Source organism: Choloepus didactylus, chromosome 15, assembly GCF_015220235.1.
Source record: "Choloepus didactylus isolate mChoDid1 chromosome 15, mChoDid1.pri, whole genome shotgun sequence".
NCBI classification, from domain to species: Eukaryota; Metazoa; Chordata; class Mammalia; order Pilosa; family Megalonychidae; genus Choloepus; species Choloepus didactylus.
In genome coordinates this window covers 76534291-76559536 of record NC_051321.1, presented here as the reverse complement: position 1 = coordinate 76559536, position 25246 = coordinate 76534291, and the positions used below count along the sequence as shown (strand labels likewise).

Here is a 25246-nt window from a genome sequence, read left to right as displayed (position 1 = left end):
TGATCAGAATATGTCTTGGAGTGGATTTATTTGGATTTATTCTATTTGGAGTTTGCTGGGCATTTATGCTTTGTGTATTTATATTGTGTAAAAGGTTGGGAAAGTTTTCCCCCAAAATTTCTTTGAATACTCTTTCTAGACCTTTACCCTTCTCTTCCCCTTCTGGGACACCAATGAGTCTTAAATTTGGACATTTTATTTTATCTATCATATCCCTGAGATCCTTTTCGATTTTTTTCTCCATTCTTTCTTCTGTTCTTTCATTTTCTGTTTTGTGGACCTCTAGGACACTGAGTCGTTGTTCATCTTCCTCTAATCTTGTATTATGAGTATCCAGAGTCTTTTTATTTTGGTCAACAATTTCTTTTATTTCCATAAGGTCTTCTATTTTTTTAATTTAATCTTGCAATTTCTTCTTTATGCTCTTCTAGGGTCTTCTTTATGTCCCTTTTATCCTGCTCCATGGTCTTCTTCATGTCTTTTATATCCTGTGCCATGTTTTCGTTCCTTGATTGTAACTGTTTGATTAATTGGGCCAAGTACTGTGTCTCTTCTGATATTTTGATTCGGGTGTTTGGGATCGGGTTCTCCATATCATCTGGTTTTATCATATGCATTAAGATTTTCTGTTGTTTTTGGCCTCTTGGCATTTGCTTTGCTTGATAGGGTTCTTTCAAGTTGTAAAAATAAAATAACCAAATTTTTCAGAAATACAGGTTGTTGGCGTACCCTTTCTCTAACTAACCAGCAGATGGCGTCTGCGAGTCACCTATACCCCTCAAGTCAGTTCTTCCCAACTCTGTCTCTGTGGTGTGTGGGGAAATGATTTTTGTGGGGTTCAGTTGGTGAACTCAGTTTGGGTTTGTTGTTGGAGCTGTCCACCCTGAACGTGGTGAGTGTATCTGGGTGGTCAGGGTGGCAGGGCTGCTTCAATATTCAAACCTCCCAGGTGTTCCCGGAGATTCAAAGCTGTTGCAAGAGTCTAAGCCTTCATTTCAGTTTTGCCCCAGATTTTCTCTGTCACTGACCCACAAACCACCAGCATTGACGTAGTGTCCCTGGGTTTTCCGAGCGGACCCCCCTTCTCAGCTGTGATCTTCCAGGACCTCTGCTGAGGGAAGTCTGTGCTATGTTACTAGTGCGTGTTGTCCCTCAAGGGAAGCCCCGGGCCCCCGGGCTGTGCAGGGGCGCTCTCTGCCTGATGCAAAGATTAGCCTCTAATTCTTGACGGGTGTAAGTTCTGAATGAAAGGCAGGTAGTAGAGCTGGGCCCCACCCCTTTCCTCTTAGAGAAGATAGATGCCTTAGGGGAAGGTCATTAGCATTTCAATGGTCTTTCTCTGCCTGTGCTATACCCTTGTCTGGGTCACAGAACTGGGAACTGAAAATGGCTGAGGCTTTCTCCACTGAGTCGAAAAAGGAAAGAGCTAGTCTGAGACGACCCTCCGGCTCTCCAAGGTCAGTCGTCACCCAAAGCCTCTGTCTACTTTTTGGAGATTTGTACCTCATAGTGAGCAGTTCATGCTTGCTAATTAAAACCCTAGTTGGAGCTCAGCCGAGCTATATTCGCTTGCTGAGAGAAAGCTTCTCTCTGGCACCACGAGGCTTTGTAGCTCGGGCTGTGGGGGAGGGGTCTCCCAATTTGGATCTGCAGTTCTTACTTACAGGTTTTATGCTGTGATCTTGGGCAATCCTCCCAATTCAGGTTAGTGTATGATGAGTGGACGGTCACGTTTGTCCCACTGCAGTTATTCCGGATTATTTGCTAGTTGTTTCTGTTTTTTTTTTAGTTGTTTCAGGGGGACTACTTAGCTTCCACTCCTCTCCTGCCATCTTGGATCGTGAGTGTTTTTTTGAGATAGGATCCCAGAAGTGAGATTGCTGGATCAAAGGGTCAACACATATGTAATTATTCTAGCTATTGTTAAAAGTCCCCTCCATACCCTTTTGCACTCCCACCAGCATTGCATGAGAGAATAGAAGTATTGGGGTCTATGGATGGACCTCCCTTGTCAATATCTCTGAATTTTTATGTAAAATGTTAGGTGCATTTGTCTAGGGACAGGGTCCAGACACACTGACATCTTCTCCCCCACAACTGCCATGCTGATCCTCCATCAAAGCCTTTTCTCATACCTGGAAGGCTCTTCCGTTCCTTCTTTGCCTTGTTGAGTTTTAATATTCCTTCAGCTCTTAGCTCAAATGTCACACCTCAGGGAAGCTTTCCTTTGACTTTTCCAACTTGGTCGAATTCCCCTATTACCTGGTCTCTATAGCACTTACTACAATTTCTATTTTACATTTATTGGTTGGAACTTTTGGTGAATATCTGTCCTCCCTACTCATCTGTAAGTCCCATGAGGACAGACACTGTCTCTGGGGTTCCTGGTACCTATGAAGGTGCCTGACATAAAATAGGCACTCAGTATGTATTTGATGAATAATGAATGCATTCATGAGATTCTCAGAGGGGTCTGCATCCCATAAAACATTGAGAGGAATGTGAGAGTGGTCAGTCCTTTCAAAGCACCCAAAATATAGTGGATGCTACTTTTTTTTTCCTTAAAAAAAAATCTGGTCTGAGATGATTTCTGTTCATCATAACTAAATAGTGTGGGATATTTCTGGGAGAGTGGAGAAACTCATCTACTTGTCCCCATGGAGAGCAAGCTGTGTCAGCCCTGTGATTAAAGCACACTCCTTTAGGAGCTAGGGGAGCTTGTCTTCTGGTGGGAGGACAGACACATGTGCACGTGGGTAATTCTCACGTACTATGACAAGGGCTGTGTGAGCTGCTTGGGGAAAGAGGGACTTCTTGGAGTTTCCCAGGAAAGCTCAGGAATTGAGAGATGGTATAGGTTTTGGAGGCAAGGAGATATTTTCCAAGCTCAGAGAGGGTGAGTGGATGTTTTAGGCAGAGGGATCACATACAAGAGCCACAGATATGGAAAGTACAAGGCATGATCAGCAGAATGGTGGTACATTCAAGGTAGTTAGAGCCCAGGGCCCATTGGGGGCAAGAGAGGTGTCTGGAGGTGACTCCCAAAGGAAAACTGGGCCCAGATTGTGAGAAATGCTATTCTTTGAAGGCTGGATTTTTATTCTTCTGCCTAGGAGATTCATGGATTTTTATTTTAAAGGTAGACTATTGTGAAGTTTTTTCTGCTTGGTTTAGAATTAGTTTGCTGTTCATTTTCTAGCTTCTTCAGTTGTTCCATTAGTTCTTTGATTTTAGCTCTTTCTTCCTTTTTAATGTATGCATTTAGAGCTATGAATTTCCCCCTCAATATTGCCTTCGCTGCATCCCATAAGTTTTGATATGTTGTGCTCCCATTTTCATTCATCTCCATTTAGCAATTTCTCTTGCTGTTTCTTCTTTAACCCACTGATTGTTTAGGAGTGTGTTGTTGAACCTGCAGATATTTGTGAATGTTCTAAATCTTTGATGGTTATTGACTTTTAGTTGTATTCCATTGTGATCAGAGAATGTGCTTTGAATAATTTCAATCATTTAAAATTTATTGAGGCTTGTTTTGTGGCCCAGCATGTGATCTATTCTGCAGAAAGTTCCGTGGGCACTAGAGAAGAATGTATATCCTCGTCATTTGGGATGTAATGCTCTATATATGTCTGTTGAGTTGAAATCATTTATCATATCGTTTAGTTTTCCAATTTCCTTATTGTTCCTCTGCTGGTTAATCTATCTATAGGAGAGAGTGATGTGTTGAAGTCTCCCACAATTATTGTGGAAACATCTATTGCTTCCTTCAGTCTTGCCAATGTTTGTCTCATGTACTTTGGGGCACCTTGATTGGGTACATAAACATTTATGATTGTTACTTCTTCTTGTTGAATTGTCCCTTTTATTAGTATATAGTTTCCTTCTTTGTCTCTTATGACATACTTACATTTAAAGTCTATTTTATCTGAGATTAATATTGCTACTCCTGCTTTCTTTTGGTTGTAGCTTGCATGGAATATTTTTTCCTTCCTTTCACTTTCAATTTATTTGTGTCTCTGGGTCTAAGATGAGTCTCTTGTAACAACATATTGATGGTTCATATTTTTTAATCCATTCTGCCAATCTGTATCTTTTAATTGGGGAGTTTAATCCATTTACATTCAATGTTATTACTGTGAAGGCACTTCTCGAACCTGACATCATGTCCTTTGGTTTTTATTTGTCAGATATATGTTCCCCCCCCTCTTTATTTCCTTTAAAGTAGCCCAACTAAAACTCTTTAGTTCTGTGCCCTTCTCCATACCTCTCTCTCTCCTTTCTTTTTTTCTCAGCTGGTAGGGCTCCCTTTAGTATTTCTTATAGGGCAAGTCTCTTGTTAGCAAATTCTCTCAGTATTTGCTTGTCTGTGAAGATTTTAAACTCTCCCTCAAATTTGAAGGAGAGCTTTGCTGGATAAAAAATTCTTGGTTGGCAATTTTTCTCTTTCAGAATTTTAAATATATCATATCACTGCCTTCTCGCCTCCATGGTGGCCGCTGAGTAGTCACTCCTTAGTCTTACATTGTTTCCCTGGTATGTGGCGAATTGCTTCTCTCTTGCTGCTTTTACAACTTGCTCCTTCTCTTCGGCATTTGACAATCTGATCAGAATATGTCTCAGAGTGGGTTTATTTAGATTTATTCTATTTGGAGTTTGTTGGGCATGTATGATTTGCATATTTATGTCATTTAGAAGGTTGGAAAATTCTCTTCAATGATGTTTTTGAATATTCTTCCTAGTCCTTTACCCTTCTCTCCCCCTTCTGGAACACCAGTGGTTCTTATATTTGTGCACTTCATGTTGTCCATCATATCCCTGAGATCCTTTTTGAATTTTTTGATTTTTTTCTCCATTCTTTCTTTTGTATTTTCACTTTCCAACCTGCACTCTTCCAGTTCACTTATTCTTTCCTCGGCTTCCTCTAATCTAGTACCGTGTGTATCCAGAATCTTTTTAATTTGATCAACAGTTTCTTTTATTTCCATGAGACTGTCTATTTTTTTATTTGCTCTTGCAGATTCTTCTTTATGCTCTTATAAGGTCTTCTTGATGTCCTTTATTTCCTGAGCCATGGTATTGGTGTTTGTGATTACTTCTTTGATTAATTTCTCCAAGGTCTGTATATCTTCTGACTTTTTAATTTGGGCATTGGGTTATCCATATCTGCTGGTTTCTTCATATGCTTTATAATTTTCTGTTGTTTTTGGCTTCTTGGCATTTGTTTATCTTGATAGGGTTCTTTTAGGATACGCAGGGTTGTTTAAACAATTATCCATAATTTGAAAGAGCTACAGCTTGATGCAGTGCACTTTTCCTGACCCACCAGCAGGTGGCACTCCCGAGCCGCTTCTTATCCTCAGTCCAGATCTCCCCAACTTCATTTATACAGTGAGTGGGGCTCCAAACCATGTGGATGTCCAATCAGTGGACCAATTTTCTGTGTGCAATGGGGACTGCCAGCCCTGAGGGTGGGGGTTGTGCCCTGTGCAGTTTGGAAGGGAAGAGGGCTTTAAGACCCAGTTTTCCCAGCCATTCTGGGGGTTGCGGCTGTGATACCCTGGGGCTGCGGCAGGCATCGTCCCCTTTAGCTCAGACTCTCCTCAGTCCCTGTCTGCTGTGGACCTACAAGTCCCTGGGCTTGGTGTAGGGCTCCTGTCACTTCCAGTGTGGCTCTCCTGCCTCTCAGCTTTGTACCCCACATGCTTCTGTGGGGGAGGAGTTGCAATGTCACAAGCCAGCTGAATCCCGAGTTCCCTTGAGGAGGCTCTTGGCTGCAGCACTGTGAAGGGGTGGCTCCCAGCCTGCTTCAAAGATGGTTGTGCAGGGTGTGGAAAATAACCCACTTCCACAATTGTCCACTTGCTGCAGTGGCTTGTCCCTAACTTGGGGGTTTCATCTGCAGGTGTGTAAAGGGCTATCACCCACACCAGTTACTGAGGCATGTGCCTGGGGCACTGAAGGCATTTCCTGCCAAGCTCACTGCAGCTTTTGCTGCTGTCTCCCTAGCTGTTCCCCAGTTACCACTCTGATCCACCTCCAACCACAGCGCAAGTCCAACTGCCTTTCCCAGCAGCTCTCCGGATCAAAGACTTATTGATTCCAAACAGAGCCTCTTTGCTTCTCCAATTGCTCAATCACTACAGAAATTTAAGTCCTTGCCCATCTGGTGGGAGCACTTTCTGTCTTTTATCTAGTGTTTTTCATGGAGGAGAATTTTCCTCTGTCTCTCCCAATCTGCCATTTTGAATTTCCTATTGTGAAGTTTTATAGAAATGGCTCTCATGGCTTGGGATGAGCATCTTAGTAGAGTCATGAGGGTGAGGGCTCTGTAATCAAGAATGGTGTAAAAATCTCACATCCACCATGTGCCAGCTGTTTGATCCTGACTTGTTCCCTTAAACTCTCTGTGCTTGGGTTTCCTCATCTGCACATGGGGATAATGATACTCATTTTTTGGATATGTTACAAAGATGAAGTGGGACAGGACATTGCTTGATGTTCCACCATCAATAATGACAGCACGCCTTTTCTCTGTCTTGGACTTGAGGGCCTTTCAGGATTTTGAAACTGTTTTAGTTATAGTGAATTCTGTGGGGCCAGCTTGCTTGTGCTATCCTTGATGGTAGGTGCCTATGACTGGTGATGGGGAAAATGTTTGCTTTGCCTCCCTGGACTTTACTCTTATTGTGCCTTAACTTGAAAATTTCCTGCACTAATGCAAAACATTTTTTTTTGAAGTTTTTATTTAGCAGTTTGAAATGGAGTCATTATATCTTCAGAAATACCTTGGAAAATGTCTAACTCAGGGTCTTGCTGAAATGGCAAGAATTCGTCCAGTGGATCCAATAGAATATTTAGCATTGTGGATTTACAAGTATAAGGAAAATGTGGCTATGGAACAACAGGTAAGTATGGATCTCCTTTTTGAAAAGTAGAGGAGAAAATAATTGGTCCAACTTGTCTGCTTTTTTTTTAATTAGGGATGTCGTGGGTTTACAGAATAATCATGCATAAAATACTGGCTCCCCATACACCACCCCACCACCACCACCCTGCATTGGTGTGGAACATTTATTGCAATTGATGATAGCCCATTTTTATAATTGTACTATTAATTGAAGTCTAGGGTTCACTGTGTAGTGTAGTTCCATGGATTTAAAAAAATTTTTTTTTAATCTGTTACCATATGTACAATCTAACATTTCCCCCTTTTAATCATATTCAAATATATATTTCAGTGTGGTTAATTGCATTCACAATGTTGTGCTATCATCACCACCATCTATTACCAAAACATTTCCATCATTCCAAATAGGAACCTTGTATGTTTAAGCCTTAACCTCCTATTCCCTTTCCTCACCCTATCCCTTGGTATTCTAGACTCTGATTCTATGAGTTTGCTTATTCTAATTGTTTCAAAACAATGAGATCATACAATATTTTTCCTTTTTTGTTTGGCTTATTTCACATAACATGATGTCTTTAAGGTTCATCTGTGTTGTCGCATGTGTCAGAACTTCATTCCTTTTTATGGCTGAATAATATTCCATTGTGTGTATCTACAACATTTTGTTTATTCATTCAGTGGTCGAGGGACACTCGCGTTGCTTCCATCTTCCTGCAATTGTGAATAGTGCTTCTATGAACATTGGTGTCCAAGTAACTGTTTGAGTCTCTGCTTTCAATTCTTTTGGTTATATAACTAGTAGTGAGATTGCTTTCTGAGGAATCACCAAACTGTCTGCCACAGTAGCTGCACCATTTTACATTGCTACCAGCAATGAATGAGTTTTCCTATTTTTCTATGTCCTCTCCAACATTTGTTATTTTCCAGGTTTTTAAATAGCAGCCATTCTAATGGCTATGAAATTGTATCTCATTGTGGTCTTGATTTGCATTTCCCTGTGGCTAATGATACTGGGCATGTTTTCATGTGCTTTCTGGCCATTTGTGTATCTTCTTTGGAGAGATTTCTGTTGAAATCTTGCCCATTTTTAAATTGGGTTGTTTGTCTTTTTGTTGTTAAGTTGAAGAATTTCTTTGTATATTCTGGGTAGTAATCCTTTATCAGATACATGGTTTCCAAATATTTTCTCCCATTGTGTATGTTGTCATTTTGCTTTCATGATAAAGTCCTTTGAGGAACAGAAGTTTTTAATTCTGATAAAGTCTCATTTATCTACTTTTTTTTCTTTTGTTGCTCATACTCTGGGTATAAAGTCTAAGAAATCATTACCTAACACAAGGTCCTGAAAATACTTCCCTATGTTTTCTTCTCGGAGTTTGATAGTTCTAGCTCTCATATTTAGGTCTTTGGTACATTGTAGTTGATTTTTGAATATGGTGTGAGGTAGGGGGCCCTCCTTTTTTTTTTTTTTTTCCAAATGGAGATCCAGTTTTCCTGGCAGCGTTTGTTGAAGAAACTATTCTTTCCTAATTGAGGGCTTTGTGCCACCTTGTCAAAAATCCATTGGCCCTAAATATGAGGGTTGAATTCTGAGCTCTCAATTCGATTCCACTGGTTCTATATATATCTGTTCTTGTGCCAGTACCATGCTGTTTTGATTACTGTGGCTTTGTGATAAGTTTTAAGATCAGGAAGTGTGAGTCCTCCAACTTCATTCTTCTTTTTCAAGGTGGCTTTAGCTATTCAGTGCCCCTTACCCTTCCATATGAATTTGATGATTGGCTTTCCATTTTTGCAAAGAAGTTTGTTGGAATTTTGATTGGAATTGCATTGAATTTATAAATTGTTTTGGGGAGTACTTTTTAAAAGTTTATTTATCAAAAAATTAAAACAAACAAACAATAACAACAAAAAACCCCACAACATTTCAAACAAACCAAAGCAAAGGATTAAGGAAAACAAATAACCTAAGATAACTACTTTGCTTCTAATATGTTCCTCCCAGACCCCAAGAAAATTAACAAATCATAACCAAACAATGGAATAAGAAAAACAAATGATCTGAAATAACTACATTGCTTCCAACATTCCTGCCATACCCCAAGAAAGTTAACAAACCATAATCAAAGGAAGGCATAAGAAAAACCAAATGACCTAAAATAACTACATTGAAACTAATTAATTATTTAATGCAATAGCTTTTTTTTACTTTATAAAAAAATTAAAAAAAACAATTCAAACAAAAGAAAGCAAAGGAATAAGAAAAACAAATAACCTAAAATAACTGCATTACTTCCAATATGTCCCTACCATACCCCAAGAAAATAAACAAGCCCTATCAAAACAAACAAATAAGAAAAACAATCTAAAATAACTACATTGCTCCCAACATGTTCTTGCCATATCCTAAGAAAATTAATAAACCATAATCAAACAAAGGCATAAGAAAAAGCTGATAACCTAAAATAACTACCTTGAAGCTAATTTTTAAAAAAATGCAAGAGCTTTTTTTTACTTTATCAAAAGAATTAAAAAAAATTTCAAACAAAATAAAACAAAGGAATAAGAAAAACAAATAACCTAAAATAACTATATTGCTTCCAACATTTTCCTACCATACCCAAGAAAATTTGCAAACCATAGTCATTCCTGAGCATTCTCATAACATTGAGATTACCCTCAATAACTTATCTGTTCTTATTAGATTATTGTTCCCCCTTCACTAGTTGCTGTCTGTCTCTAGGTCCCTTGCATTCTACAATATAAAACATTTATTTTAAATTTTTCACAGAGTTCATATTAATGGTAACATACAATATCTCTCTTTTTGGGCCTGGCTTATTTCTCTCAGCATTATGTCCTCAAGGTTCATCCGTGTTGTCATATGTTTCACGACCTCGTTCCTTCTTATTGCCGCATAATATTCCCTTGTCTGTATATGGCACATTTTGTTCATTCACTTATCTGTTGAGGGGCATTTGGATCATTTCCATTTCTTGGCAATTGTGAATAATGCCGCTACATACATCAATGTGCAAATATCTGCGTCACTGCTTTCAGATCTTCTGGATATATACATAGAAGTGAAATTACTGGATCTAAGGGTAACTTGATATCTAGTTTTCTAAGGAACCACCAGGCTGTCCTCCAGAGTGGCTGTACCATTATACAGTCCCACCAGCAATGAATAAGAGTTCCAATTTCTCCACATCCTCTCCAGCATTTGTTGTTTCCTATTTGTTTAATGGCAGCCATTCTAATTGGTGGTATCTCATTGTGGTCTTAATTTGCATCTCCCTAACAGCTAGTGAAGATGAACATTTTTTTCATGTGTTTTTTAGCCATTTGTATTTCCTCTTCAGTGAAATGTCTTTTCATATCTTTTGCCCATTTTATAATTGGGCTGTTTGTACTATTGTCATTGAGTTGTAGGATTTCTTTATATGTGCAAGATATCAGTCTTTTGTCAGATACATGGTTTCCAAATATTTTTTCTGTTTTGGGGAGTATTGACATCTTTTTTTTTTAATTCAATTTTATTGAGATATATTTACATACCATGCAGTCATAAAAAGCGTACATTCAGTTTTTCACAGTAACATTATATAGTTGTGCATTCATAACCAAAATTAATTTTTGAACATTTTCATTACCACACCCTCAAAAATAACAAGAATAAAAATTAAAGTGAAAAAGAACAATTAAAGTAAAAAAGAACACTGGGTGCCTTTTTTTTTTTTTGCCCCCATTTTTCTACTCATCCATCCATACACTGGATAAAGGGGAGTGTGGTCCATATGGCTTTCCCAATCATATTGTCACCCCTCATAAGCTACATTTTTAAACAATCGGAGTATTGACATCTTAATGATATTTAGTCTTTCAGTCTATGAACATGGAATGTCCTTCCATTTATTTAGTTCTTCTTTCATTTCTTTTAGCAATGTTTTGTAGTTTTCTGTGAATAAGTCCTTTACATACTTGGTTAGATTTATTTATAGATATTTGATTCTTTTAGTGCTATTGTGAATGGGATTTTTTTTCTTGATTTCTTCTTCTGACTTTCCTTGCTTGTGTTTAGAAGCACTACTGATTTTTGTTTAAATTCCATTTTATTGAGATCTATTTACATACCATACAGTCATCCATGATGTACAATCAACTGTTCACAGTACCATCATATAGTTGTGCATTCATCACCCCAATTTTTGAACATTTCCCTTACACCAAAAAGAATAAAAATAAGAATAAAAAATAAAAGTAAAAAATTTTGAACACTCAAATCATTCCATCCCACCCTATTTTTCGTTTAGTTATTGTTCTAGTTGGCTAATGCTGCAGAATGCAAAACACCAGAGATGGATAGGCTTTTATAAAACAGGGGTTTATTTCGCTACACAGTTACAGTCTTAAGGCCACAAAACGTCCAAGGTAACACATCAGCAATTGGGTACCTTCACCGGAGGATGGCCAATGGCGTCCGGAAAACCTCTGCTAGCTAGGAAGGCAGCTGGCGTCTGCTCCAAAGCTCTGGCCTCAAAACGGCTTTCTCCCAGGACACTCCTCTCTAGCAAGCTTGCTCCTCTTCAAAGCATCACTCCCAGCTGCACTCAGTGAGTTCCCTCTCTCTGAGTCAGCTCATTTATATAGCTCCACTGATCAAGGCCCACCCTGAATGGGCAGGGCCACGCCTCCATGGGAACATCTCATCAGAATCATCTCCCACAGCTGGGTGGGGCACACTCCAAGCAAATCTCTGCCCCACAAGACCACAAAGATAATGGCATTTGGGGGACACAATACATTCAAACCGGCAGTTATTGTCTCCATTTTTCTGCTCATTCATCCATACACTGGATAAAGGGAGTGTGAGCCCCAAGGTTTTCACAATCATACTGTCACATCATGTAAGCTACATAGTTATACAATCATCTTCAAGAATCAAGGCTAATGGGTTGCAGTTCAACAGTTTCACGTATTTACTTCTAGCTATTCCAATACACTAAAACCTAAAAAGGGATATCTATATTGTGCATAAGATTGCCTTCCAGAGTGACCTCTTGACTCCATTTGAAATAGAAGCACTACTGATTTTTTTATTCAGTTTTGTTGAGATATATTCACATACCGTATAATCATCCGTGGTGTACAGTAAACTGTTCACAGTACCATCATACAGTTGTGCATTCATCACCCCAATCTATTTTTTGAACATTTTCCTTGTACCAGAAAAAGTAAAAATAATAATAAAAAATAAAAATAAAAAAGAACACCCAAATCATCCCCCCACCCTATTTTTCATTTAGTTTTTTGTCTCCATTTTTCTGCTCATCCATCCATACACTGGATAAAGGTAGTGTGATCCACAAGGCTTTCACAATCACACTGTCACCTCTTATAAATTACGTTGCTATACAATCGTCTTCAAGAGTCAAGGCTGCTGAGTTGCAGTTCGATAGTTTCAGATATTTACTTCTAGCTATTCCAATGCATTAAAACCTAAAAAGTGTTAATCTATATAGTGTGTAAGAATGTCCACCAGAGTGACCTCTTGACTCCATTTGGAATCTCTCAGCCACTGAAACTTTATTTCGTTTCATTTCACATCCCCTTTTTAGTCAAGAAGATGTTCTCAATCCTATGACATTGGGTCCAGATTCATCCCCAGGAGTCATATTCCGTGTTGCCAGGGAGATTTACACCCCTGGGAGTCAGATCCCACGTAGGGGGAAGGGCAGTGAGTTCACCTGCCGAGTTGGCTTAGCTAGAGGGAGAGGGCCACATCTGAGCAACAAAGAGATACTCAGGGGGAGACTCTTAGACACAATTATAAGCAGGTTTAGCCTCTCCTTTTCAACAACAAGCTTCATAAGGGCAAGTCCCATGATAGAGGACTCAGCACACCAAATCGCCAGTCCTCAATATTTGTGAGAACATCAGCAACAATCCAGGTGAGGAAGCCCAACACCTCTGCATTTTTCTCCAGCTCCTGAGGGGGCCCTGCATATATATTTTTACTCTCTGTCCAGATTACTTTGGGATGTGTCACTATTTCAAACTAACCTATGCAAACTACCAGGTTTTACTTCCTATTAAAAGTTCCATGTAATTATGATATTTGAACAAACTGTATGAGTTAAATTGTTTAGGAAATACAGATCCTGCACCAACTAAACAACTCTTCCCTTGGTCTCACATGGAATTTGAAGTTTTAAAACACAGTCAATATTGTCCTTTACCCTTTGGCCCGATTTGCCCTAGTCCTAATCACATCTGCTTCATTCATCTCTCCAATTGAAGTCTGGACTCTTTTTTCAGGTTTTTAACAGAGCGCTACTGATTTTTGCTTTGAAACCCTCCTGGGAATTTTTCATTTCAGTTGTTGTGATCTTCAACTCCAGTGGTTCTGTTTAGTTCCCTTTTTTTTTTTTTGTTACTTATTTTGCCTTATGGGAAACATGCAATTATGAGCTCAAGATGCCATTACTACTAATTCCAGAAGCAAGTAACTTCAGGGTTTTCACTTACAAGATTGACCATAAAATATGAACCACAAACATAGTTATCAAAAAATGAAAAACTCTTCATAACACTCTTCACTGTTTTCTCATTGAAATTACTAGCTTGCATAATCCTAAGGAGAAGGATAACTTCCCAGTCTAACATATCGTAAAATTTACTTTCTATTTAAGCAAGCAGGCAGGCAAGAAAAAAGGGAGGAAGGGAGGGAGGGAGGGAGGAAGGAGGAAAGTAAAGTATTTATTGTATTTTATAAAAATGTTTATAAAATGGTTATACACTTTAACAAATGGTTTCCCTTAAGATTGTTCCTTTTTTAAATGCAATTTTATTGAGATATATTCACACACCATATACTCCATCCAAAATGTAGTTGATGGCTCACAGTATCATCATATAGTTGGGCATTCATCGCCACAATCAATTTTAGAACATTTTCATTACTTCAAAATAATGAAAAGAATAAAAATAACAAAGAGCACCAAACCATCCCATACCACTACCCTCCTATTATTTATACATTTTTTGTCATTTTATTACTCATTTGCGCATACACTGGGTAAAGGGAGTGTTAGTCATAAGGTTTTCACAATCACATGGTCATATGATAAAAGCTATATAGTTATACAGTTATCATAAAGAATCAAGTTACTGGATTACTGTTCAACAGATTCAGGTATTTCCTTTTAGCTGTTCTAATACATTAGAAACTGAAAAGGAATATCTATATAATGTGTAAGAATAACCTTCAGAATGATCTCTTGACTCTGTTTGAAATCTCTCAGCCACTTATGTTTGGTTCCGTTTTAAAATTTATATTTCTTTACTTAGACTCTCATATTGTCCATTCATTGTTTTCCTGGTATCCTTTAGTTCTTTCTCTGTATGTCATCTCTTTGAGCATTTTTAGGATAATTTTTTTAAAAGGCTCTGTTCAGTATGTCTGCATTCTTGTTGTCTTCCTTGGTGTTTTCTGCTTTTTAATTTTCTTCCTTTGGATGGGCTATCATTTCTTATTTGAGTTATACTCTGTTGCATACAGTATATTTTAATATTTTAAAATGTTAACTCTGGGATTTTCTCCCTGGGATGTCTGTTTCTTGCCTTTGTAACCAGCTGGTGATAAGAGAGATTTTCTTGAGATCTGGCACTCCTATCAGAAAGGTCTTCCCAAGGTAAATGCAATGTGTAGGGTTTTCCTAACTTTCTGGGCTTCTGTCTTGTCCTGAATTTTGCTTGTTAGTTGTTTTGAAGTTTCCCTGTTTATGGGAGATTGCTTGTATCCTCCGTTTCCCAGGAGACAGACCTCCCTCTCTCGGTTATTTGACACTGGCTGACTTCTGTTCCAGACTGTTCACCTCTATGGTTTTTCACACTCCTTTCAGTTTTCTCACACTGCTTTTCCCTGGAGGTCAAATTTAGGGAGGAGGGTCATGCTGGAGAGGACTTTCCTAAGTCAGACTTTCCCAGCCAAAACAAAGCCAAGGACCTTTGAAAGGGGGTACTGACCATCTCCAGAGTGCCCTGGGGAGGGGATCAGCAAGAGCTATAAAATCTTCTCTGACAGCTCGCCAGAACTGTCCCCCACGGCCCTGAGGAGGTGCTATGTCTTTAAATCTCTACCACCTCTGCCCCTGTCCAGGGAGGTTTGAAACAATGGCTGCTACTGCCTTTGACTGGGGCAGTTTGACACAATAGCTGCCCTCAGAGCTGGGACCCAGCAATCTGAATTCGCTAATCAAAAGCCGTGATTTGCGATCAGCCATGCCCACCCCTGTTCTTGGGGGTTAGGATTTTTATGTCCCTTTGTGTCCCCAGCAGCTAGCCAGGGACTAGGCCCCGAGGTGGCCTGCTGCAAGAGTAGGGGAGGGTGCCAGTAGCTGCCATGGAGAGAGGGCAGTTTTCAGTTCTTTACCTTATTTTATCTGCCTCTTCCTCCCACTCTTCCCTGCGTGCTGAACAGTGTTCTTCTGGCCTCCAGAGTTTCAAAATAGTCGTTTCAGGGAGTCCTTTGCCTGTTTAATAGTTGTTTTGGTGGGAGGACTGAGTCCTGGAGCTCCACCATCTTCCACCATCTTCCCTAGGAGTCTATGTACTTTTTTTTTTAAAGTTCAGTATTATTATTTCTTTCTGTTATAAAAATAATATACTCATTATTCAAAAACTTGGGATCATACTCAACGTATAATTTACATTTTGTGCTCTTTGTTCAAATAAGATACACATCTCCCCAAGTTACTGTATAGTTTCCAAATGGAGAGACTGTAATTTGCTTCTCTTTCCCTACTGGTTGTGATTTAAACATTTTCAAAGCTGTTTTTACAAATTGTTTTTCCCCTTTCTAATTAATCATGTAATTTTGTTTTTAAACAATGCTAGAAACAAAAGGAAATGGCTGCGTTGGAACGTGAGAGAGCATTGGCTCTGTTGGAACAGGAAATGATGGAGAGGCTCAAAGCAGAGGAGCTCTTGTTTCAGCAGGTAAGACAAGTAAGAAGAGTTCTGAGGTGATTGTGGAATTAAGGGTTTCAACCTTGGTGTGCCACAACCCAAACTTCAAAAAACTCCCAGCCCTGCTTACTTTGATATGGACTTTTAATAACTTTGTCTTTATGTATGTGTGTGTCTTCTTTGCTGTAGAAGATGCAGCAGTGAGGTAGGAGGAAGACCCAGGTGGATGTGTGCTGTCAGGGAAGCCAGGGGAGGGAGAGTGTTGCAGTGAGACCTGAGTCACCAACCATGTTGATTACTGGCTGAGGGGGTGCAGGACTGAGCAGTGATCTTTCAAAGAGCAGTGTGGGTGGATGGGTGGTGGGGGGCCGGGGTAGAGCAGGGAAGATGGGGAGTAGATAATGCTTTCAAGAAGATTTTCTGGGAAGGAGTGGTTTTGTTGTTTGCTTGCTTTAGGAATACAACAGAGGGAGTGTGTTTGGTGTTAAAAAATAGAGAGGATAGTTCATAGAGTTAGCTTTCCATGGAGACAAAAGGAAATGGGGTGTGGGATCTAGTTTAGGCAGGTAGAAGGGCACTTCTTTGAGTATAACAGGAGAAAAGAGAGAAGGATGGCACAGTACATGTTGGTGTACAGTTTCGTGGCATGAAAGCTGGAGGCAGTTTCTGTGTGGTTGTTTCCATCTTCTTTATGAAGTAGGGGCCATAGTTATCTGTCAGGAATGAGGTGGTAAGGTAGGAGGTGTGGGGGGAGTGGTGAAGGTTTGAAATTGTGGCTTTGGAAAATGGAAGGGAGAGTTGGCTAGGGAAACCTGGAAGCTTTGAGAGCCCTGATATTGCTAGAGACCATGAATTCATGGTGGTGTCATTTGGTTTGTATGAGTGTGATTTTCTCCACTTAGATACCTGAGTGAAAACATGGAGGAGACAAACACTTTGACTAAAGTAGGTTTGGGCGAGTAGGATTGGGGAGCTGAAGATGTTGATTAGAGAATGGTTGAGGACATGGGTCATGGAGTAATTAAATGAACAGGAGACAGTTCCAGAGTGGCTTCTGGACTAATTTAATTTACAGAAGAACTTTTAAAATTTAAGCCATTGAGTCTCGGGCAAGATGGCGGCATAGAGAGGAGTGGAAGCTAAGTAGTCCCCCTGGAACAACTACAAAAACCAGAAACAACTAGTAAATAATCCAGAATAACTGCGGGGGGCCAAACAAGACCATCCATTCATCATACACCAACCTGAATTGGGAGGAATGCCCGAGAACACAGCATAAAATCTGTAAGTAAAACCTGCGGAACCAGGTCGGGAGACCCCCTCCCCCATAGCCCGAGCTGCAGAGCCCCGTGGTGTCAGAGAGAAGCTCTCTCCCAGAAAGCGAATATAGCTCAGCTGAGCTCCAACTGGGGTTTTAAGTAGCGAGTGTGAACTGCTCACTACAGGTACGCAGCCCCAAAAAACAGACAGAGGCTTTCGGTGACGACTGACCTGGGAGAGCCAGAGGGTTGCCTTGGACTGGGTCTGAAGGGGACTATCTGTTTCTTTTTTGGCTCAGTGGAGAAAGCCCCAGCCATTTTCAGTTTCCAGGGCTGTGACTCTGGGAAGGGCGGAGACAGCACAAGCAGAGAACGAGACCATTGAAATGCTAATGACCTCCACCTGAGGGGTCTGTCTTCTCTAGGAGGAAAGGGGTGGGGCCCTTTCCATTCAGAACCAGACCCCAGAGCCTGGGGGAACATGGCCATACCTCCTCACACCAGTCAAGAATTATAGGCTAACAGGCATCACCTGCTGGGCAGAAAAGCACAGTGACCCGAGGCATCAAAGGGTGGAGCAATTTTCTAAGACACCCGCAGGGAAACCAGATACTGAATATTTCTTCCCTCTGGGACCTGAGCCTGTTCTGGTCTGGGAAAACCTGATTTGGATAACCAAGGAAACCATGCCTAGACAACAGAAAATTACAACCTACACTAAGAAAAACAAAGTTATGGCCCAGTCAAAGGAACAAACGTACACTTCAACTGAGATACAGGAATTTAAACAACTAATGCTAAATCAATTCAAAAAGTTTAGAGAAGATATTGCAAAAGAGATAGAGGCTGTAAAGGAAGCACTGGACATGTATATGGCAGAAATCAAAAGTTCAAAAAACCTGCTAGTAGAATCTATAGAAATGAAAGGCACAACACAAGAGATGAAAGACACAATGGAAACATACAACAGCAGATCTCAAGAGGCAGAAGAAAACACTCAGGAACTGGAGAACAAAATACCTGAAAGCCTACACGCAAAGGAGCAGATGGAGAAAAGAATGAAAAAATATGAGCAACGTCTCCGGGAACTCAAGGATGAAACAAAGTACAATAATGTACGTATCATTGGTGTCCCAGAAGGAGAAGAGAAGGGAAAGGGGGCAGAAGCAATAATAGAGGAAATAATTAATGAAAATTTCCCATCTCTTACGAAAGACATAAAATTACAGATCCAAGAAGCGCAGCGTACTCCAAACAGAAGAGATATGAATAGGCCTAAGCCAAGACACTTAATAATCAGATTATCAAATGTCAAAGACAAAGAGAGAATCCTGAAAGCAGCAAGAGAAAAGCAATCCATCACATACAAAGGAAGCTTAATAAGACTATGTGCAGATCTCTCAGCAGAAACCATGGAGGCAAGAAGGAAGTGGTGTGATATATTTAAAATACTGAAAGAGAAAAACCACCAACCAAGAATCCTGTATCCAGCAAAGCTGTCCTTCAAATATGAGGGAGAGCTCAGAATATTTTCTGACAAACAGACAACGAGAGACTTTGTGAACAAGACACCTGCCCTACAGGAAATACTAAAGGGAGCACTACAGAGTGATAGAAGACAGGAATGTGTGGTTTGGAACACAATTTTGGGTGATGGTAGCACAACAACGTAAGTACACTGAACAAAGGTAACTATGAATACGGTTGAGAGAGAAAGATGGGGTGCATGTGAGACACCACAAGAAAGGAGGAAAGATAATGACTGGGACTGTGTAACTTGGTGAAATCTAGAGTATTCAACAATTGTGATAAAATGTACAAATATGTTCTTTTACGAGGGAGAACAAGCAAATGTCAGCCTTGCAAGGTGTTAAAAATGGGGAGGCATTGGGGGAGGGATGCAATCAGCATAAACTAGAGACTGTAACTAATAGAATCATTGTATTATGCTTCCTTTAATGTAACAAAGGTGATATACCAAGGTGAATGCAGATAAGAGGGGAGGATAGAGGAGGCATGTTAGACACTTGACATTGGTGGTATTGTCTGATTCTTTATTCTACTTTGATTTAAGGTTATTTTTCCTTTTGCTGCTTCCTAGCTGTCATTTTTTTTGTTTCCTCTTTCTTTTGCCTCTCTGCCTTCTTTGACTCTCCCTCCTGCCTTGTGGAAGAAATGTAGATGCTCTTGCTTAGTATGAGCAGAATGTTCAGTTAGGATGAACTTAAATGTTTGGAAATGAACAGGGGTGTTGGTAGCAAGATGTGAGAATAACTAACAGCTCCGAATGGTATGTGAATGAGGTGGAAAGGGGAAGCTCAGAGTCATACATGTCACCAGAAGGAAAGTTGGAGGTCAAAAGATGGAAATGTATAAAACTGAATCCTATGGTGGGCAATGTCCATGATCAACTGTACAAATAATAGAAATCACTTCATGAACCAGAACAAATGTATGACAATACAATTAGAAGTTAATAATAGAGGGGCATATAGGGAAGAACTATATACATATTACAAACTATATACTACAGTTAGTAGTATTTCAACATTTTTTCATAAACAGTAACAAACGTACTATATCAATACTAGGAGTCAACAATTGAGGGGGGTTGGTTAGGGATAGGGGAGGTTTAGAGTTTCCTTTTCTTTTTTTCTTTTTTCATCTTTCACTTTATTTCTTGTCTGAAGTAATGAAAAGTTTCTAAAAATTGAACAAAAATTAAGTGTGATGGATGCACAGCTGTATGAGGGTACCCAGGAGCAAGTGATTATACACTTTGGATCTTTGGATAATTGTATGGTATCTGAACAATCTCAATAAAAATGAAAAAAAAAAAAAAAAGGGAGGGGGGGACCCCCCACTCAATAAAATTTCACATCATAAAAAAAAAAAAAATTTAAGCCATTGTTAAGTTCTACTAAATTAAGAACTCTAATGGCCAGACTTGAGTCTACACATTTAAGAAAGGGAAAGAAGCCTATTATTTGGGTGTGTTGATAGAAAGGAAAATATAGACCTAACAAATAGCTTCTTTGCATAATCTCCCATCCCTTAGGTAGAAAATTCTAGGCATCTGAGTCTGCTATCTTTAGATGGATGTAGCTGTTGAAAACTTTATTGCTTCTGAGCCTTAATTTTAAGTCATTAGCTTATTCTTTTTTTTTTTTTAATTTTATTTTGAAATAAATTCAAAGTTATAGGAACAGTTGACAATAGAAACCCCATACACAGAACTCCAGCATACCCTGGCCCCCTCCCCTGATACCCCGATCCACCAACTTTAACATGCTGTCACAATACCATTTCTCCCCCCCACTCCCTTGCTATCTATTATCCATCATCTATTGCTCTGTCTTCTGGACATATGAGAGCAAGCTGCACACATCCTTGAACAAACACTGTAGTTCACATATACAATTCCCATGAACAAGAACATTCTTTTATGCAACCCCATGAAGCGCAGCTAAGAAGTTCGAGAAATTCAACATTGATACAAACATTAGCTTATTCTTTAGAGGGAGTTGCAAAGTGTTGAGTTGGATGTCAAACTATTATCCAAACTGGCAAAGGTGTCTGCTGCAGCAGCCCCACACTTTTACAGCTGGTATCTGCCCCGCTGTCCAGCAGAATAAGACCTCTCAACAGTTCCCGAATCAGTTTTCCTTCAGTTTTGTGATGTAATTCCAGGGCAGTTACATCATAGATGGGGAGATACTTAACTTTGTTTGACTCATCTACTTCATCTTACTTAGGGTAAAATTTGATTAGAAATCAAACATTTCTCTAGTCATATTGTGGCTATGTCATGGCTAGGATGAAGCAACCCACCAGGCATTGAACCCTAAACATTTTATTGGGGGTGGGAGATGTAATAATATTCTGCAGACGATTTTATGGCCAGTTAAAGAATAAAGAAGTGGATTGGTGGGTGGAAATAGATGAGAGGAGGTGACGGGCACATGGTAAGAACGATGGACAGGGAAGGGCTTAAGAGAGAGTGATGCTGAGATGGAGAGGAGCTGAGAGGCATTTCAGTGCACCCCAAGTCATGTGGAGGTTCAAGACACTGGTCACCTCTTTGTAGTTGTCATCATAGGGTAGATTTGCCGCCTTGAAATTCCTTGAAATTTTTAGGAGCTCTCCAGCAAGTCCAATTCCTTGTAAACAGTGCAGTGATTTTTATTGCTATTTTCTGTTGAAGAGCTTATTTTTGAAGTAAAGCCTTTAAATTTTTATTTGAGTGGCTTTCTCATGGTATTGCTCATGTGCGAAGGAACTGGGTTTTGAATATTTCCTGAAAATGTTAAGAAGCTGGTTATATTGACCAATCTAGATGATATTTAATAGCTATACTTTGCATTACTGCTGAGAAGTTGGAGTTATTTTACTTCCTTTACCAGTATCTGAAAGTTGATTGAAATGATATTGTTCCAGAATTTCATCTGCCTATTTCCATCACTTTTATCTTAGTGGGGATAATAAATACTTAGGAATACCAAGACATTATCTTTAAAAGCCTTTGTTTATCTCTTTATTTTAGAAATGAATGGTTTTAAAAATTGCATTTTTAAAATGTAATTTTAACATGCTCTTACTGGAATGAGCTTAGCTTATTTATGGGATACTACTGGACCAGTGGTGAGAAATTATTTTCTACCTTAGTGGTTGGTAAAGTCTCACCATAAAGGACCAGATGTTAAATATTTCAGGCACTGCAGGCCAAGAGGCAAATTTAAGGATATTATGTAGGCACTTATACAGCAAGAGATAAAACAAATTTCCACAACTGTTTTATTGATCAAATTCAAATAATAATAATAATTGAATACAACTTTTTGTAAAACAGGTTTATTTTTGAGAATAATTAAATTTTTATTTTTGATAACATCTCACTTAATTGGAGTTCAAAGTTAGTGTTCCCTATCATGAAAATTGTTTGAAAATGTTTATCAGTTATTGCTGATCTGTAATGAGATTTTGGGTATTTCATCTTTGAAAATGTTTCTTCATGAAATATGTACTGCCAATATTGATATCATTGCCTATGCATATGATTTTAATTGAGCATACTCATCTTTTGGAAGGCATTTGTAGAATTCTATTAGATTCTTCTCTTGATATTTGCCTTTTAGTGTGTCATTACTTTGTAGCTGGATCACCTCCAGTTGAAGGTGGAAGCATCTTAATTAAAAAGCTAAATAGATTTTGAAATATGGAAATTTCCTTTGAACTTTCATTGAGGTCTGAGAAACACCCTGGGGCTGCAAATTTGTGTGGGAATGGAGATCTAGTTTCTTACAATTTTTTATAGCACAGGAAGTGTAGAAAGCAGCTTGACATGACTTGTGTTCAAAAAATGTTGGTTGTTGTTGACATGACTTTACTATACTGTCAGTTTCATGTGTAAGTGTTGTTCCCTTGTCATTTTAGGTTGAATTGACTAAGAAACATGATCAAGTCTGTAGCAAAAGCAAATTTCCAAAGCCATTTAATATTTAATAATAGTGATTGAGAATGGTCCTTTAATTCAGAAAGATTTCACTGTTGGCCCTCAACTCAAAAATTCATGGTAAAACATTACTACTGTTAAACTATGGAACAGTTGTGTGGTAGGGCAAGTCAGGATATATCCAGCATTTATATCTGACAAAAATTCACAAAACTGACGATGGTTAAGACTGGAAGAGAGAATGAAGGTTGTTCTACTGCTTAACATGATAGATTCAAATATTTTCAGTACACTGGTTGTTGATGTATAATACAGTGATTACTCAGAGACTTTAAATACACTCTTTCTCGTGTTTTGTACATTTGTCCAACTAAGCTTTTTTTCTGTTCCACACGTATTTTACCAACATCAGTGGTAATATATCTTAACAGATTTCACTTTAGATTGTACTGAATTGGTGTTTCTCAACTTCTTGGAAAATCTTCTTGCCTGTTGTTGTTCCGTGAAGTCTATTTGTAGAGCCTAATTCTTTAGTCACTTGTCACTTCAAATTCGGCATTGACTTCTTGAACAAGAACAACTGAGCAGTGTTGGTGACACCTGTTGACTCATCAAGAGCCAAGGAAAACCACTCAAAATCATTTGACTTGTTTCTTAATTGACTATTGATGTTGCAGCAACTTTTTGAGCAATTGTTTTTGCTGAAAGGCAAATAATCTTAACGAGTTTGTTTTCTCTGGACAGATTTTTTTCAGCAGCTGCAGTCAAACATGTATCAACTAACTCATCTGTTGGTAAATGGCTTTCCTTGCTTGTCTGAAAAATGAGCTACTTGGAAACTTACTTTTGTTGCAGCTTCAATTTCATTTTTTATTTTCATGAAGAATTTCTGATGTGATGAGATATTCTGTTTTAAATTTTCTAATTTTTCCAACCAGTGCTTTCCTGCAAGTTGTGATAAGTGCTTAGTCTGGCAATGTGATGTTTATTGCATTCTTTTAGCATGGTGCCATTGCATTAAAAAAAAACACACCATACTTTACCATTTAATTTGATAACAAAATAATCTACATTCTACTGTGTCTTAAAAGTGTGACATTCAAAGTCCACTTCTTTTCTTCTTTTGACATGGCTAATAAAAAAAAGGAATGGTGCAGTATGGAGATATTGCAGCACTCCAAGTATTGTTGAGTCATAACTGTGTCACTGTGATTTGGAGTGTGCTGAGCAACAGAGAGCCAAGAGAGCATCACATATGGTCTCTGTTGCAACTACTCAGCTTTGCTGTTGTAGCATAAAACATTCATAGATAATAAGTAAATGAATCAGCATGGCTGTTTCGATAAAACTTTATTTACAGACAGTGAAATTTAAGTTTCGTATACTTTTCAAATGTCATGAAATGTAATTATTATTTTGATTTTTTCCAACTGTTTAAAAATGCAAACATCATTCTTAGTTCACGGGCCATACAAAAACAGGTGGTAGGCCAGATTTGGACTGAAAGCCTAAGTCTGCTGACTCTTATTCTGGTGTGACAAATATGCTGAGTTGGGACCAAATATACTGTCGTTATCTGTTGGTTTTTGATAACATACTTCAGATTTTCTCACCCACTGTTCTGTAACCAATGTCTGTGTATATGAAGACCCATTCATGCTTAAAGAGATTTTATCTGAAGCAATTACTGCTTTTCATTTGTAGTTTCAAGAAGAACAGAGAAAGTGACTTGATTGACAACTAGCAATTAAGGAAACTTCCTTTTTTATTTTATATTTCAGGAAGTATTTGTAGAAGGTGGACCATTTATTTTTGTATTTTTTTTTTGAAATTTAGGTGGTTATAAATTTAATTTATTCTGGGATGTTTAAGAGCAATAGAGTTGTTCATTGCAATTCTTCTGACTCTAATACAACTTACCTATTTCTGAATATTTAGCAACAGCTGGAATTACAACTGGAGTTGGAAATGCAAGAAAAAGAGAGACAGAGAATAGAAGAGCTACGGAGAGCTCAGGAACAATTAGAGCAGGTAATTTTAACTTTTACAAATGTCTGTGGTTTTTTTTAACAATCTTTTATAGTCTTTGAACTGTTTCTCCCAGGTATAATAGCAGAAAGACCCTGGTACCCAGTTTAAAGACCTGCCACACATTAGCTGTGTGATATAAACAAGTCTTCTAACCTTTTCCAGTCTCAGTTTACCTGTTTGTAAAATAGGGATAGCACTACAATATTTTTAGTGTTATCTCACTGGGCTTTTATGAGGATCAAATAAGATCACATATGTGAAACTGCGTTGTAAGTGGTAAAATAATAGTGACAGTATCGACATTTTAGGGAAGAGCTAGCTGTCCCTAATTGTAGCAGCTGATGTTGAAGGTTAAGTTCTTTCTAATGGAGGGATATTTAGATCTCCAAGTCAGTAGTGCATCTCTTTTCTTCATTAGATGTATTAACAATGATAATTTACATTTAAAAATATGTTTCTATATGGATTCTTCATGTTTTTCATTAGGATAAACTCTGCAGTAACTTATTAAAAAGCCCACCTCCATTGACGGTGTCTGTATAACATCAAACCTCTGGTTTGACCAGTGTTTCCCAGTGACTAAGAAGTTATGTGTCATGTGGACCAAACTTATGAATATGACTGAGT

At 38.7% G+C, this 25246-nt stretch overlaps 1 protein-coding gene across 7 annotated transcripts in view; it reads left to right on the top strand.

Annotated features, from left to right (window-relative positions):
* Positions 1 to 25246, top strand: part of DYDC1 (DPY30 domain containing 1) — a 35267-nt gene that overhangs the window by 2637 nt on the left and 7384 nt on the right. For 6 of the 7 annotated variants that reach the window (XM_037804960.1, XM_037804959.1, XM_037804957.1 and 3 more), the window contains exons 2-4: positions 6739 to 6905; positions 15806 to 15907; positions 24527 to 24619. In XM_037804960.1, coding sequence (XP_037660888.1) covers positions 6759 to 6905; positions 15806 to 15907; positions 24527 to 24619 — 342 coding nt within the window. In that variant the 5' untranslated portion in view covers positions 6739 to 6758. The remainder of the gene's footprint in view (positions 1 to 6738; positions 6906 to 15805; positions 15908 to 24526; positions 24620 to 25246) is intronic. The other variant, XM_037804963.1, reaches the window with a different exon arrangement.